Source organism: Balaenoptera physalus (assembly GCF_965194825.1).
Source record: "Balaenoptera physalus genome assembly, chromosome: 5".
In the NCBI taxonomy this organism is placed as follows: Eukaryota; Metazoa; Chordata; class Mammalia; order Artiodactyla; family Balaenopteridae; genus Balaenoptera; species Balaenoptera physalus.
The window spans coordinates 74,945,284-74,962,358 of NC_138884.1; the positions used below are offsets into that span (position 1 = coordinate 74,945,284).

The window sequence follows — 17,075 nt, forward strand, 5'->3', positions numbered from 1 at the left end:
GGATCTTGTCTTTCTGGTGGGCAGGTTCACGTCTGATGGTGTGTTTTGGGGTGTCTGTGACCTTATTATGATTTTAGGCAGCCTCCCTGCTAATGGATGGGGTTGTGTTCCTGTCTTGCTAGTTGTTTGGCATACGGTGTCCAGCACTGTAGCTTGCTGGTCATTGAGTGGAGCTGGGTCTTGGTGTTGAGATGGAGATCTCTGGGAGATTTTCACCATTTGATATTACGTGGAGCTGGGAGGTCTCTGGTGGACCAATGTCCTGAACTTGGGTCTCCCACCTCAGAGGCACAGCCCTGACTCCTGGCCAGAGCACCAAGAGCCTGTTATCCACACGGCTCAGAATAAAAGGGAGAAAAAAAGAAAGAAAGAAAAAGATAAAATAAAATAAAATGGAATAAAATAAAATAAAATAATTAAAATATAAAATAATTATTAAAAAATTTTATTAAAGTAATAAAAAGAAAAAGACAGAAAGAAGAGAGCAACTAAACCAGAAAACAAATCCACCAATGATAACAAGTGCTAAAAACTATACTAAGAAAAAAAAAAAATAACGGACAGACAGTACCTTAGGACTAATGGTAAAAGCAAAGCTATACAGACAAAATCACACACAGAGGTACACACATACACACTCACAAAAAGAGAAAAAGGGAAAAAATATATATATCCTTGCTCCCAAAGTCCACCTCCTCAATTTGGGATGATTTGTTGTCTATTCAGGTATTCCACAGGTGCAGGGTACATCAAGTTGATTGTGGAGCTTTAATCCGCTGCTTCTGAGGCTGCTGGGAGAGATTTCCCTTTCTCTTCTTTGTTCGCACAGTTCCCAGTGTTCTGCTTTGGATTTGGACCCGCCTCTGCGTGTAGGTCGCCTGATGGCATCTGTTCTTCGCTCAGACAGGACGGGGTTAAAGGAGCAGCTGATTCGGGGGCTCTGGCTCACTCAGGCCGGGGGGAGGGAGGGGTACGGAGGCGGGGCGAGCCCGCGGCGGCAGAGGCCTGCGTGACGTTGCACCAGCCTGAGGCACGCCGTGCGTTCTCCCAGGGAAGTTGTCCCTGGATCACGGCACCCTGGCAGTGGCGGGCTGCACAGGCTCCCGGGAGGGGCGGTGTGGATAGTGACCTGTGCTGCACACAGGCTTCTTGGTGGCTGCAGCAGCAGCCTTAGCATCTCATGCCCGTCTCTGGGGTCCGTGCTGATAGCGGCGGCTCGCACCTGTCTCTGGAGCGCCTTTAAGCAGCGTTCTTAATCCCCTCTCCTCACGCACCAGGAAACAGAGAGGCAAGAAGAAGTCTCTTGCCTCTTCGGCAGCTCCAGAACTTTTCCCGGACTCCCTCCCGGCTAGCTGTGGCGCGCTAACCCCTTCAGGCTGTGTTCACGCAGCCAATCCCGGTCCTCTCCACTGAATAATATTGCATTGTCTGGATGTACCACAATTCATTTATCTCTTCACCTACTGAAGGATATCACAGTTGCTTCCAAGTTTTAACTTATGAGTAAAGCTGCTATAAACACCTTATGCAGGTTATTGTGTGGGCATAAGTTTTCAACTCCTTTGGGTAAATACTATGCAGCATTATTGCTGGATTGTATGGTTTGTAATGAATATGAATATGTTTAGTTTTGTAAGAAGCCAAACTGTCTTCCAAAGTGGCTGTACCATTTTGCATTCCCACCAGCAGTATATGAGAGTTCCTGTTGTTCCACGTTCTTGTTCGTAATTGGTGTTGTCAGTGTTCTAGATTTTGACCACAATAATAGGTGCGTAATAGTATCTCATTGTTGTTTATTTGCATTTCCTTGATGACATATGATGTAGAGTATCTTTTCATACACTTATAGGTCACCTATATATCTTCTTCAGTGAGGTGTCTGTTAAGGTCTTTGGTCCATTTTTTAATTGAGTTTTTTTTTCTTATTGTTGAACTTTAAGAGTTTTTGTATATTTTGCATAACAGTTCTTTATCAGATGTGTCTTTTGCAAATATTTTCTCCCATTCTGTGGCTTGTCTTCTCATTCTCTTGATATTGTCTTTCACAGAACAGAAGTTTTTAACTTTAATGAAGTCCAGCTTATCACTTCTTTCTTTCATGGGTCATGTCTTTGGTGTCGTATCTAAAAGGGCATCGTTGGATCCAAGGTCATTTAGGTTTTCTCCTATGTTATCCTCTACTAGTTTATAGTTTTGTGTTTTACATTTATGTTATGATCCATTTTGAGTTAATTTTTGTGAAGGGTGTAAGGTCTGTGCCTAGATTCTTTTTTTTTTGCATCTGGATGTCTAGTTGTTCCAGCACCATTTGTTGAAGAGACAATTTTTGCTCCATTATACCATCTTTACTTCTTTGTCAGAGATCAGTTGACTATATTTATGGGGGTCTATTTCTGGGCTCTCTATTCTGATCCATTGATCTATTTGTTTATTCTTTCATCTATATCTTACTGTCTTGATTACTGTAACTTTATAGTAAGTCTTGAAGTCTAGTGCCTTTTTCTTTTTCTATGGGTAAAATAGCTTTTCCTCTTTGAGCACTTTAATTACATTTATTTAAGGCATTATTTTGCCTATATGGTCTCCTTTTTCCTAAGTTGGCTCCCCCAAACCCCCGCCACCCACTCCTTTGTTTTAGTTTCTGTCTTTTGTGCTACCGACTTTCCTTCAGATATCTGGTGATCTTTGGCCATCTGCTTATATTTAAGGGCTCTAAGCTTATTGGGAACTCTGGGCTTGTTGATGATAGGATTCACTGAAGGGTGATTTGGCCAGAAAATTTTATCATATCTATAGATTTTATTTTGGACTACTCATGTTCTCTAAAGAAGTATTTTCCAATTTCCTGCTTCGAAGATATAGCCCTGGCTCCCTTCATTCTGGAGCTCATCAAGAAAAGACATTGAGGAGGGGTGTACGTAGGGTCTTCTCAATGTTCACTATATAAATATTCTGCTAATACTTCTGGGTTCAGTACTCTCAACTGGGCCGAATGTCCAGAAACTGTTTTCTATCTCCAGAGAGTAAACTTCCAGTATTTGGATGGGGTGGTAGAGAAACATCTGATCTGCTGCATGGAGTGGGAGAGAGTGATGTGAGGGTCTAATTGCTTCCTTTTTTAAAAAAATTTATTTATTTATTTATTTATTTATTTATTTATTTATGACTGTGTTGGGTCTTCGTTTCTGTGCAAGGGCTTTCTCTAGTTGCAGCAAGTGGGGGCCTCTCTTCATCGTGGTGCGCGGGCCTCTCACTATCGCGGCCTCTCCCGTTGCGGAGCACAGGCTCCAGACGCGCAGGCTCAGTAATTGTGGCTCACGGGCCTAGTTGCTCCGCGGCATGTGGGATCTTCCCAGACCAGGGTTCGAACCCATGTCCCCTGCATTGGCAAGCAGATTCTTAACCACTGCGCCACCAGGGAAGCCACTAATTGCTTCTTAAACAGAAATTAACTCAATCCCTCAGTAGGCCTATATTGGCCCTATTTCAGAGGTACTTGGTGCTGCCAACCCCAGACCTTCCTGGGATTCTGCAGTGGAACTGGTTTGCTTCTTAGCTTTCCCTCTGCAGGTTTAGGATTTAAATCTAAGTCAGCTATCTGAGTCAATTACCACTCATTCACTATTTTCCAGCTTACAACATTTTGTTGCTATGCTTCCTCTCTCATTCTTTTTATCTTGTGTGTTTTAACACAATCTTTTTACTGTCATTTTTGAAGAATTTGGAGGGAAGGAAATGAAATATATATGTGCTCAATCTTCTCTTTTTTTTCCAGAATGTTAATGTGTTTTTTAGTTCTAATAGCCTGTGAGTCTAAGATTGATGATAAATTGTAAAAAACTTAATCTCAATTATGCACGGCTGTGTTGCCCAGAATATAGCTTTTCCTGACTACTAGGGCTTCCTCTGCTAGCCACTCACTTGCTTAGTTCCACTACTGTCATAGTAGATGGGGACAGAAAGTGTGGTGAAATTCCCAGCAACTTGTTGTACAACTTGTCTTTTCTGGTAAAAAGAATACAGAAAGGAAAATGTTATGGGTCATGACTAAAAGTGAGGGTTTACTGTTTTACATTATTTATGGTCTTTTAGCTTCCAATTAGTTTCAATATATATATATTTTTTGGTCTTTGATTTATTAATTAATTAATTTATTTTGGCTTCATTGGGTCTCCGTTGCTGCACGTGGGCTTTCTCTAGTTGTGGTGAGCAGGGGCTGCTCTTCTCTGCAGTTTGCGGGCTTCTCATTGCGGTGGCTTCTCTTGTTGTGGAGCATGGGCTCTAGGGCACACGGGCTTCAGTAGTTGTGGCACTCAGGCTCAGTAGTTGTGGCTCACGGGCTCAGTAGTTGTGGCTCATGGGCTCTAGAGCGCAGGCTCAGTAGTTGTGGCACACGGGCTTAGTTACTCTGCGGCATGTGGGATCTCCCCAGACCAGGGCTCGAACCCATGTCCCCTGCATTGGCAGGTGGATTCTTAAACACTGAGCCACCAGGGAAGTCCCTAGTTTCAATATTTTAATGTTTTAAAATCACATTTCTTTTGGGGGAAATTCCCTGGTGGTCCAGTGGTTAGGACATGGAGCTTTCACTGAGGTGGCCTGGGTTCAATCCCTGGTCAGGGAACTAAGATTCTGCAAGCTGTGCAGTGTGGCCAAAGGAAAATCATATTTCTTTCAACAAATAATAAGCAAGGGGATGTATCATTTCAAGATGTTGTATTTGTTGATAAAGAAACTGAGGCATGAAAGACCAGTCAGATAACCTCCTTTACATATATATAGCTAATGAGGATCTTTTGGAGGGGGTCAGAAAAATCACAGTTTTCTCTTTCATCTGTCTCTACTTGGTAGTGATAAGAGGGTGTTCACTCTCTTGAGAGCAGTCCAGTCTATGGAGGAGATTTGGGGGGCAGAAATGTTACCATTTGTAACTACTATTTATTCAGCATCTACTAAGTGCCCAGCTGTGTGCAAATACTTTACACATTGTCTCATTAATCTTTATAATGGTCCTCTTTCTTTACAGATAGGAAACTGAGACCCAGGCTGATTACAAAACTTGCTGAAGCGCACACAACTTATGCCTGCAGGAACCGGTCTCTCTGATTTGAAAGCTCAGACTCTTTCCACATGTAGCTTCCTTCAGGGCACGGTTTAGTAGCTTAGTGGAACTGGAGGAAAATGGGTGATTACAGTACTGTGTGATAAGGGCTGTGGTAGGGTTACGGTGTGGTGTTATGAGGGCCGGTGCGAGGGGAACCTGGGAGACTACTTGGAGGAAGTCATCTAATCAGAGACCTGATGGGACAGTAGGAGCTAGCCAGGGAAGAAAGGGCCAAAGAGCATTTCAGGCTGAGTGGGCCAAGAGACATTCCTGTACTTGGCGGAAATCAGAGTAACTGAGCAGGGCCATGGCAGAAGATGGAGAGGTGGGCTTGGCAAAAAGGGGAGAGGGTAAAGAGGAAGGCGAGGGTCGGGGGGTGGGAGGGAGGCAACTATAAAGAGCCTTGAAAGTCTACTGAGGGGGTTAGGAGTTTATCCTCAGGCCAGTAGGGAACCACTTAAGGGTTTTTAGCAAGAGAGGGACACATGTAAAAATCTGCATTTTATAAAGACCATTCTGGTAACTTCGGGGAGAATGGATTTGTGAGGGGCTGGAATGGGGGAGAAGTTGAGAATGATTCTCAGATCTCTTTCTTGAACAAGTGGACAGAGTGGTGCCATTCACTGAGACAGGGATCAGCCTCAGGAAAAAAGTCTATTACATTATCTAGGAGAGTGATCTGATTCATTAGAACTGATTTTGCACAAAAATTCAGTGTATGTTTAGAGCTAACTGGATAGACCTATGTTCATAACCATTATCTACATCAGGTTCAGAATCAGGTTCAATCTTAAGAGATTTGGGTATCCTTGTACTCATCCCCGTATCCTCTCCCATTTAAAAAAATCTTGATGGTGTATATGACTTTTTTAAAACATTAAATTGAATTATACAAGCCACAGTGGCTTTCATACATTTACTGTTTCAGGCAAGATTCTTTATAAAAAGGAAATACCAACATGGGATTTAAAAAATATGTATTATATCATCAGATTTCCAATTTTTCTAGGTACTGGTAATTACTAAAAATGCACAAAATTGAAGGAGTAGTGGAATTATACAACTTTTCAAAACGGGTATGGTTGCACGGTAAGGAAAAAGTTGCCCAATGTACTATACTTGCTTATTGATTCCTTCCTCTAATATTTATGATCTTTAGAAAATGTTACTGTTGGTTGTTCTGGGCATTCTGTAGAACATACAATATTAAAAATAATAAAATTATAGAGCTGGAAAGAAGTTTAGATAATTCAGTTCTCTCATTTTACAGTTGAGGATAATGGGCATCAGAAAGTTCCTACAGTTGAGGAATCTGGGCGAAAGAAAATCCACTTCTTTGGCGGTGGAATGAAATAACTCTGTATCCTTGGACACTCATACTGTTACAGGAAAGGAAACTGATAACTTCAATCTTCATGTTCTTTCATTGTAATGAAAAGTGGAAAAAAAATACAGTTTTGTGGAGAGGATTTGTATTGTTTCTTAAATACATCATTGGGTCTCAACATTTATTTTTAGATGGAATGAAACTTCTCCACAGCTGTTTTGGGAAAATAATAATACAGATCAACTTCACATTAAAGGTGCCAATAGCATATATGTATATAGGATATTGGCTTGTAAAATATGAGAATGGAAACCAACTAATAAAGGCTATAGTGTGCCAAAGAAATTGTTACCATTAAACATCTGTAGAGCTTAGAGTATTTGCAAAATATCTGTCATTTGTATAACCACAATTTCCCCACATTCTAACAATGAAATTTCTTCTTGAAAGTTAATAAAAATATAAAGCACTTTTAAGAGCTATGTATTTCATATACACGTAACAACATCGTACATTCTAAACAGTTCATACTACTGTTATGGCAAAAGAGAATAAAAATTTATATTTCTATCAGGGACAAAATGAAGTAGGTGAAAAAGTTTATTGAAATAGACTTCTGACAGATAAAACATTGTTTCTAACATGTTCAGCAACTGATCTGAGGCAACACAAAACTACAAATTAAATATTTAATTCTTCACTATTGGGAATGATAAAGCATAGTAGAAATTCCTCAATAAATGCAATGTAATATTTAGTGTATCAGATGCATCAAATATGGTACAGTCTAGAGTCTGTGTGTGAGATAATAGAAAAAATATATATTGGTCTATGTCCCTGGTTCCTGACACAGTGCTCCCCAAACCTTTGTAAATTCTCAAGTGGCAAGAGCACTAGAAGCATCTTTTGTTCTATTGCAGTGACTCCGAGTGGGCTCCTAGATGGCTCCTAGATGGGGGCTGGTCACCAGAAAGACCACGCCATACTTAGAAGCTTGAAATTTTCAGGCCTGCTCCCCATTTCTCCAGAGAGGGCAGAGGGGATGGAAATGGAGTTAATAATTGATCATGCCTACATGAGGAAGCCTCCGTAATCCCAGTGGTACCCTTTGGAGAGCTTCCAGCCCAATGAATACATTCACCTTTGGAGGGGTGATGTACCCCAGCTCCACGGGGATGGGGGTTTCTGCGGCGGCACCCTCTCAGACTATGTATGTTTTCATCTGGCTGTTCATCTGTATCCCTTACTTATCCTTTAACAAACTGGTAAACATCAGTAAGTTTTTCCCTGAGTTCTGTAAGCTATTCTAGAAAATAATCAAATCAAAGGGGAAGGGGGTGGTGGGAAATCAGACCGAAGTTGTGGGTAACCTGGGGACCTGCTACTTGGGATTGGCATCTGAAGTAAGGTGGGAGCAGTCTTGTAGGACTGAGCCCTTAACCCCTGGGATCTGACACTGTCTCCAGGTAGATAGTGTTAGATTTGAGTTAAATTGTAGGGTACCCAGCTGGTGCGGTAGGGAATTGCTTGGTGTGGGAAAAACCTCCATATACTTGGTGACCAGAGGTGAAATGTTTTGTGTGAGTAGCAAAGGAGAAACACAGAAGAAAAACACAGCAGGAGAACTGTAGGTTAATTTCAATTCACTGTTTCTCTCCTAGGACCCTCCACTCTTGAGAGTCTCTGAAAAGACAACGTAAACTTGTTATTTTTTCTCTCCAAGAAAACATAAAAAGGCAACCTTCTACATTTGTATTTTCTCCCAACTGAACATTGCTGTAGAGAGAGTCCATATATTACTGGCATAATTCCGTTTTGAGGCCTTTGTAATGGAAGGAACCTGTTACGTGGCAGGTGTTTGACGAAACTGTAAGTACTTGAAAACAACCAAAGTGTATTTAACTTCGTTTCCCAGGAAACTTAAAGCAAACGGGGCTATTCTGTTGTTAAATTGCCCCACCCAAACGGGCAATCACATAAATCGGCCTAGTAAAAGACCTCCTAGGGCCCTTTAAGCCATCAGTACCATCTACACTACAGCCAGTCTCTTGGCTTTCACTGCAAAGTTCCCTCAAGTTCTGCTTGTGGCTGTTTAATCCCCGTCCTTACAGTTTTTGTCAAGAAGGCCCAGATGCAGCAGGTCTCACGATGTTTCAGTAAACGGGTTTGACCGGGGGGTGGGGAGGTGGATTTGCGGTCCTCTTCGCAGAGGGGCTTGCCGCGGGGAAGCTCCACGCCCAGCGCGGGACAGGGCGTCTCCTGGATCCGGGCTCAGGGCGCGCATCGAGAGGCAAGAACTCTTTTACAGAAAGAGCCATCCGGGTAGATGACAGCGTTTCTCAACCTGGCCCCCGAGGGCGCCTCCCTGCAGATCGCTACCCCGAGGGTCTCCCTCCCCTTAGCTAAATTAATTTTAAAGTCATGTATTATTCTAAGAACGCATGCATATGTTACATTTACTTCCACAGCTTAGCCTCATTAGTTTCAATATAAAAATAAAAGTTCACTTTTCCCCACCTCCACGCACCCATTTCCGTTCCGGCCGCAGCGGAAGGTTTGCGTGGCCTCCCCGGACCCCGCCCCTCGCCCCTCGCCGCCTCCCTGTAGGGAGCGGAGCCCACGGCGTCCAGGGGAAGGCGAGGCCGAAGGCTCTCTCGTGGCCAATGGCCGGGCTTCCGAGCCCCGCCGACTCCGCCCGACCGCGCCCGGCGGGGGCTAGGGGAAGGCTCCGGCGGGCGGCCATGATCCTGGCGCACGTCTGCGGATTGACCCAGTGCAAGAAAAGGTAACAGCCGCCCAGGGGCCTGCCCGCAGCGGCCAGGGCCGCCTCTCCCGCGAGGGCTTCCCTTGGTGTGCTCATTCCCAAAAGCCGCCAAGCCGAGGCGAACCAGCCACCTCAGCGAGGCCCGCCCCCTCCTCGAATTCGCTGGCATTCCTTCCCTCTCCTGGGAACCGAGTCTAGTCGCCACTGACCCATCCCACTTTCTTTAGTCAGCTGTAAGAGATGTCAATTTGGTTTCCAAAACTAGGAGAGAGAACCAGAGGAAGAGTATAAATTTTCTATGTATTTGCTTCTGGAGAATGCAGGAACTAGAGAATTAGCCCCTGGGACTTTAAGTTATGCTCCAAGTATGGGGTGTACCTGTGGGAACTCTGCTGCTTGAGGAAGACTGGTTTCATGATTGGGGTCACGCAGCATAGGTGAGAGAGGGGTTTTGTTTTTGGTTCTGTTTTTCCTATCACACTCTAGATGAAGACCATTTATTGAGGATCTCCCACAGAAGTAAAAAGCAGCTGATGTGGGACTTCCCTGGTGGCACAGTGGTTAAGAATCCGCCTGCCAATGCAGGGGACACGGGTTGGAGCCCTGGTCTGGGAAGATCCCACGTGCCGCGGAGCAACTAAGCCCGTGCGCCACAACTACTGAGCCTGCGCTCTAGAGCCCACGTGCCACAACTACTGAGCCTGCGCTCTAGAGCCCATGTGCCACAACTACTGAAGCCCGCGTGCCTAGAGCCCGTGCTCCGCAACAAGAGAAGCCACCGCAATGAGAAGCCGCGCACCCCAAAGAAGAGTAGCCCCTGCTCACCACAACTAGAGAAAGCCCACATGCGCCCAGCAATGAAGACCCAATGCAGCCAAAAATAAATGAATAAATAAATAAATAAATATTTTTAAAAAGCAGCTGATATTGAGATAGCACCATTCCCACTCTTTAAAGAGAAACAGAAAAGGTTATCCTTGCTTGATTTTGAACTTGGGGAAAATGTCAGATAAAATGGATATGTTTATCTAGGCAGTCACCTAAATGTGAAATCTTTAGATTGCCCTTAATTAAGTAATGATGGGGCAAAAATTTCTCCTGGGTGTGCAGCTGTGTAGGGCGTTTGGATTACACCTGGGCAGTGAGACGCCCAGTGTGGGCATCTCTGAAGACACAACAGCAGCAATAACATTTATTGAGCACGTGCTATGTGTGATTCTAAGCATATGAAGTAGCTGATGTCGTTAGTCCCATTTTACAGACGAGGAAACGGAAACACTGTGTTTTTCAGGGGGGTAGGTGCCCTCATTCTCCAGCTGCTATGAGTATAGGCTGCCAACAGCTCACAGTTGTACCTTCTCTCAAGAATTGCCCTCGCTGATGGAAGCTGCCTTTCCAGGACGTGCCCCGGTGGTTACACCCCAAGGCTTTCAGGTGTGGTCTGTAGTTAAAGGATGATTGCTAAGAGGGCTCCTTCCTGCTCCAGGGGGAACCGGTTGGCAGTGTCATTCCTGCCCCACAGCTGCTTGTGGGATCAGGCTGGAGTGGACTACAGCGGCACCCACATCTTTGCTTTGCTTCTTCCCTTTCCCTGTCTTGCACGCCCCATTTCCTTATAGTTTTCACCTAAGAACCTCAAATCACTAGTACAAGAATCCCCATCTCAGGCTTCTGTGAAACCCAACCTAAGACAGCTACTGTGCTCTACAGGTATACTTAAGGTTCGGTTCCAGACCACCGCAATAAATCGACTATCACAATGAAGTGATTCACATGAATTTTTTTTTTGTTTCCCAGTGCATGTAAGAGTTATGTTTACACTATACTGTTGTCTGTTAAGTGTGCAATAACGTTATATCTAAAAAATGTACATACCTTAATTTAAAAGTACTTTATTGCTAAAAAATGCTAACCATCATCTGAGCCTTCAGTCAGTCGTGATCTTTTTGCTGATAGACTTGCTCAATGCAGGGTTGCCACAAGCCTTCAATTTATAAAAGCAAAACAAAATGCAGTGTCTGCGATGCACAATAAAATGAGGAATGCCTGTACTGGGTTGTGAAGTTTTCAGAGTTTTATTTTTAATTCCCTAGAGATAATTCTGTGGAAAGACAACTCACTAGTTTCGAACATATATCAGATGAGTTTTTCCTCTGGTTAACACAATGAAATACATTAAGGAAGCTATGCTGCTAAAATACTACTTTATTTGCGTAAAGGAAATAATAGAATGGCTTCTTTTAGATGCCGTTTGGCCAAGAAAACACTATTTCTACCAGGGATGGAGATAGCCAGAGTAGGTGATAGGTAAGTATTTATTCATTAATTTCTTGATTGATGAAACTGATTATGAGAAGGAAACATGTTAATCCTGTTTTTAACAGCTTTATGGAGGTATAATTGATAGCCTTTATGGAGGTATAATTGATAACAGCTTTATGGAGGTGCATATTTTGATAATATATGTGTATACCGATAAACCATCACCACAATCAAAGTAGTGAAAATATGCATCACTCCCCAAAGTTTCTTCAGCCCCTTTCTGGCTCCAGGCAACCGCTGCTTTTTGTTTTAGTAACATAAGGTTGAAAAAGGTCCTGAGCTTCAGTTGTTCAGTAGTTGGGCATGCCTGAGCACAAGGCATGCAGGGATTTCCACGGGGTAAGAACATGAGTGAAGTTGAAGTAACTGGGGCCAGGCTGCCATCTGCTTATTGGAAAGGAGATGGATACAAAGCTGGACGCTGATGACAACTTTGGCATCCAAGGCACAGATTCCGTAGCATGTGGCAAATTCTGGTGAGGTTCAGGCAAACTTTGGGATTGGGACAGCCTGGGGTTTTGTTACAGGTTAAAGGAGGCTCTGTGAGGGAGTGATACCATCTTTGAAATGCACAACCAAAATAAAAACATACAAACAAAACTCTCCACCCAGACTGAGAACTCCCAGGCTGACACTGGAAAAGGAATCTCCTGGGTTGTGGGACATGGTGGGGGGGGAGTTGGACAGCTGATTTCTGCCCTTCCAGTTCGTTGTCCTCTTGGTTCTCTTATTGGCAGCTCCTGGATACAGGAGACATACTTTCCCATTTTAACCCTTTGGCTCAAGCTTGCTACCTCGTAGTCCAGCTCAGACATGATTAGAGTGTTCTGAGGCACTGCTGAAGGCTCTGGCAGAAGCAGCAGAGAGATAACACAGTGAGGGCCATAGTTCTAGAAAATCTGGCATTTAAAACCGAGTTTTCTCATCTTTGCTTTATGGTCCTTTCTCCCATGCCTGGTAATCCCCTTCTTCGGCTCCACAAAGTCAAAACCAGCCAAACCCAGTTCACAGCTAGCTCCTTCCTCCTCTCACTTCTTTGCTCCTTTCTGGAATTCTTAGAGCACAACAACGGATGGTTAGCTTCATAATCTAGCCCTTGATCTCAGTGGTCTAGATCTCAATGGTGTAGGTCATTGCTGTCCAATAGAAATATAATATAATGTGAGCCACACATGTAATTTTAAATTTCCAGTGGCCACATTTTTTAAAAAAAGGGAGAGAACAAACAGGTGAAATTATTTTTTAATAATATATTTGCAACTCAGTATTTCCAAAATACGATCATTTCAACAAGTCATCTATATAAAAATTATAATGAGATATTTTACATCCTGTTTTATACTAAGTCTTTGAAGTCCAGTGAGTACTTACAGCACATCTCAGTTTGTATGAGCCATATTTACGTATTGCACATTACAAGTCTAGATATAACATCATGGCCTAGATCCAAAATTAACTAAGTGTTCTGCGGGGAAGAGAGGAAGTATATGAGTTTTCTTTTGGACACGCTGAGTCTGGGGTACTGGTAGGCATTCTTGTGGACGGTGACAATAAGCTTTTGGAAATGCAGGTCTAGAACAGCAAGACAGCATCTTTCAGCTTCATTTGTCAGAGCAACATATACACCTCCACAGTAAGTTCCCAATTTCATCTTGTTTTTTGAGTCCATACCTTAAGAGTTTTTCCCCACATCCTAACTTGCACGTTAAACTGTGTATGTTCTACTCCAGTCAGTTCATCTCCACGTTAGCTGGTTTTCCTGCATGTTTTCTCTATCAAGTAAGTACTTATCATATACATTTTCTGTATATTTATATCGTCTCTCCTTCAGGTACCTTGAAAAGAGTTGAGCAGCAGGATGGGCACTGTTTTACTTGAACATAAAGAACCATTCAGCTAATGAACTTTTATTCAGCATGAGCAATTATCCTAAATATAATTTGGTTAGTATTTTTTAACTGCATCCTAATTAATAGCTATCTAGTTTTAAGAATAGCAAAACCTGTAATGTCTTAATTTTTTTTTCTAATTGTAAAAGCGACGAATGATAATATCACTCTGAAGGTTTAAAAAAGGGTGACAATACTAGTATTTAAAAGATACAAAGAAACGGACACTTTTATCCATTGATGGTGGGAATGTAAATTTCTACAAGGATTTTGGAGGGCAATTTGGCAATATTTATTACAATTCAAAACGTGCATACCTCTGTCTCTGCAACTACAGTTTTAGAAGTTTATGCTGTGGGAATAATTGGACAAGTGCACAAATTTGTGTGTACAGGAATGTTGATTCTATTATTGTATTTTTATTTAAAAAAAGGAAACAACTTATATTTCAACAGCTATTTACTAGGCACTGTAGTAGGTATGGGACTACAACATTTAATCAGACATAGACGGTCCCTTATGGTTTAGGAAAGAAGACAGTCAACTAGACATTCATTGATGCAGTGTTGACAGTATAGATTGTGGTTGAAATGCATCTGAGGGGAGCTGAACCCAGACGTGGGAGGAAGTGAAAGCTGCTTAAGTGATGTCTAAACTGGGTTCTAAGGGGTAATTGATAAATTACATAATGGAGTACAATGCAGCTATTAAAAGTAACTGTGTACATGTGGAAAGGAGTAAATAGTATATCACTGAAGAAAAAAAAAAATCAAGCCAAAAAACAGAATAGTATAATTTTATGTTTATAAAATTATGTATGTTTCTTTAGTGTGCAGATATGTATATATGTGAATATATATTCATATACACACACAGAAACAGAGACACAGAGCTCTAGAATGCGTCAAAATATAACTATGGTTGGTAGGATTTCAATAGATTTTCAGTTTTAAATGTAAATATATTATTTTCATAATCAGAAAAAAATTGAGCTATTTTTTAAAATAAAATTTGCAATAAAAGTAATACAGGTTAAGTGTAGGAAATTTGGGTTTTAGAAAGATGAAGAAGAAAATAAAAATGACTAAAAATTCTATACCCAGGGTGACAGATCATCAATTATGACATTCTGGTGTATTTCCCTCCATTCTTTATATGCATGTGAATGTATTAGCTCTTTTCATAATGATATGTGTTTTGTAGGCCAGTTTTAAATTTTAATATATTCAGTATTAAAAGTAATTTGAACTTATATGTATTCTATCTATCACAGAGTAAAAGTTAATTCCCCAAATTACAGTTTATTATGCTTAATAGAGTTAAATTCTTATATATATTTGGGGAATGTATTGACATCAAATGAAACAACTCACTTGCCTCTGTTTTCTTTTTTTAATTTGGCACAATTAAATTATTATATGTTAATCCTATCAGTAATTTCTTCTGGTTGCTGGCATTTGTATGAGTAGATTATGGGTAAAAATTCACTTTTCATGAGCACAGATGAATAATATTACTAGATCCCATTAGAACAGTGCCAGCCATGATGGGAGTGCGTTACACTGTGCCGTGTAGTTTCCAGTGTAGGCAGGAGATGTAGTGAAGCACAGTTCCTTGATTTAAGGATTATGTGTTGCATCATCTCTGCTATATTGCTTGGGTAGACTGTGGTAGTGCTGTCATTCATTCCTTATTTATTTATTTATTTATTCATTCATTCATTCATTCATTCATTCATGGCTGTGTTGGGTCTTCATTTCTGTGCGAGGGTTTTCTCCAGTTGCGGCAAGCGGGGGCCACTCTTCATCGCGGTGCGCGGGCCTCTCACTATCGCGGCCTCTCTTGTTGCGGAGCACAGGCTCCAGACGCGCAGGCTCAGTAATTGTGGCTCACGGGCCTATTGCTCCGTGGCATGTGGGATCTTCCCAGACCAGGGCTCGAACCCGTGTCCCCTGCATTGGCAGGCAGATTCTCAACCACTGCAGGGAAGCCCCATTCATTCCTTTTTAAAAATAGCTACTACAAACCAGAAAAATTAAGTCAGCATATTCCCTGTGTCGTTGACAGGCATGTTAAACAGCCAGAGAGTTTCTTCCTTATATAGGAAGTCAAAAAATATAAACTGCTTTTTGAGTTAATGGATGTAAAGTACTTGAAACAGTGCCTGATACATAATAAATGCTCAATAAATTGTTATTTTTACTATTAATAAGAACAAACAAGCTATCAGAATACATCTAGGAGTATCTTAGATCTATATTCAGTTTCTCATCATTGGCTATGGGATATGAAGAGTAAATTGATATCAGGATTTGGCTGGAGGTCATGCTTTTTCATGTTGATGCCTAAGACCTGGAATAAAAAGTTAACGAAAGATGCTGTATTGGGATAAATAAACTTAACTAAACTGAGTTGTATTTCACCTCAGAGTGTAGCCCTCAGTCAGTAACACTGTTTTGAAATTGAATTCCCTAGATAAAAAGGAAACAGTTACTCTTGATACTTTTGTATAGGTTCATGGAGTCTGTTTGGTGAATGTGATTATGATCTCATGTGATCAGCTGAGCTGACATGAGCGTAAGTTACATTCATGGGATGACTTATAACAAGAAATATCACTTCGTCAGGCAAACAACTCTCAATTTGCTATAATGGTCCTGTTAGAATCAAACTTGTCTATCTATAACATGACCAGTGAATTCCATGCTTGGTGCTTTAGTTGTTTTAAGTAATTCTGTTTCTTAAAGTTATTTCAACAAAGTTTACGTGCAAAGTTAGAAGTCACTATTACATAAATATAACACTCTATGTTACCCAGGCTATAAATGCTTTCCAAATTTTTAGAAGAAGTTGTATCCTTGGGGACAAGTGAGATGCATTCAATGTAAATACACTTTGTTTTACAGAGCAAAGAATTTGGAAAGCTGAAAACGTTGTTCATTCAGCCTAAGCAAAGAAGTCAAGAAAATCTCAGAGAGGTAAAGAAATTTAAAAAGCTTGTTTTCTAATAATGATTATTCCAATGTTATTAATAGTGCTTTTCTTCTATAATTTTAAGCGAATACAGGTTAACACTATGAAAACATCATGCCAAATTATTTTTCTTACACTTCTACTCTCCTAATCCTTGCCTTAAGTTTAGGGTTTTAGAAAACAAAATGGGATTAAATAAAGGTGGTTGTACTATTTATATTTTCTTTTGGTCTAGTGAAGCAATCTTTCATTTATATCATATATGAATTAAAGAAATACTGATCATTGAGTTCCTACTGTGTGTTATGTTTGAGGTATGTGTTTAAGATAAATCATTGATTTTGAATATAAGTAAATTTATTTAAGCCTATTAAAATGTTTTCTGTAATTTTAATTTACTAATCTTTGAACAGACTTCACAGCAATCCATTATGTAGCTATGAATTTCTGTTCCTAAGATATTAGGTGGACCTTCTCTACTTCTATTAAAATTTTAATATACTTAGGTAAATTGGATTTACATTTGTTGTTTTTTAGCCTCTAAAGGATGTTTTGTAAACCAGCTCTAAAGTAAAAAGAGATATTGATTTTAAACATTTTAAGATATAAAGCATTTCAGAGTATCCTAAAAAATAAAGTGCTATATTACAAGTATTCATCATCTTTGGCATCAGACGTTTCTAAAAGTCACTGTTT

At 41.0% G+C, this 17,075-nt stretch overlaps 2 protein-coding genes across 7 annotated transcripts in view; both read left to right on the forward strand.

Annotated features, from left to right (window-relative positions):
• Positions 1-13,240, forward strand: part of LOC309662086 (uncharacterized protein) — a gene marked incomplete at its 5' end in the record, with an annotated part of 75,636 nt that extends 62,396 nt beyond the window's left edge. Inside the window, 2 exons of one of the 2 annotated variants that reach the window (XM_082464505.1) lie at positions 8,093-8,325; positions 9,688-13,240. Of the gene's footprint in view, positions 1-5,026; positions 5,042-8,092; positions 8,326-9,687 lie in introns of those variants that run through there. The other variant, XM_082464506.1, reaches the window with a different exon arrangement.
• LOC309662085 (uncharacterized protein) overlaps positions 9,022-17,075 on the forward strand; it is a 144,367-nt gene continuing 136,313 nt past the window's right edge. For all 5 annotated transcript variants that reach the window (XM_082464501.1, XM_082464502.1, XM_082464504.1 and 2 more), the window contains exons 1-3: positions 9,022-9,216; positions 13,248-13,296; positions 16,313-16,384. In XM_082464501.1, coding sequence (XP_082320627.1) covers positions 9,095-9,216; positions 13,248-13,296; positions 16,313-16,384 — 243 coding nt within the window. In that variant the 5' untranslated portion in view covers positions 9,022-9,094. The remainder of the gene's footprint in view (positions 9,217-13,247; positions 13,297-16,312; positions 16,385-17,075) is intronic.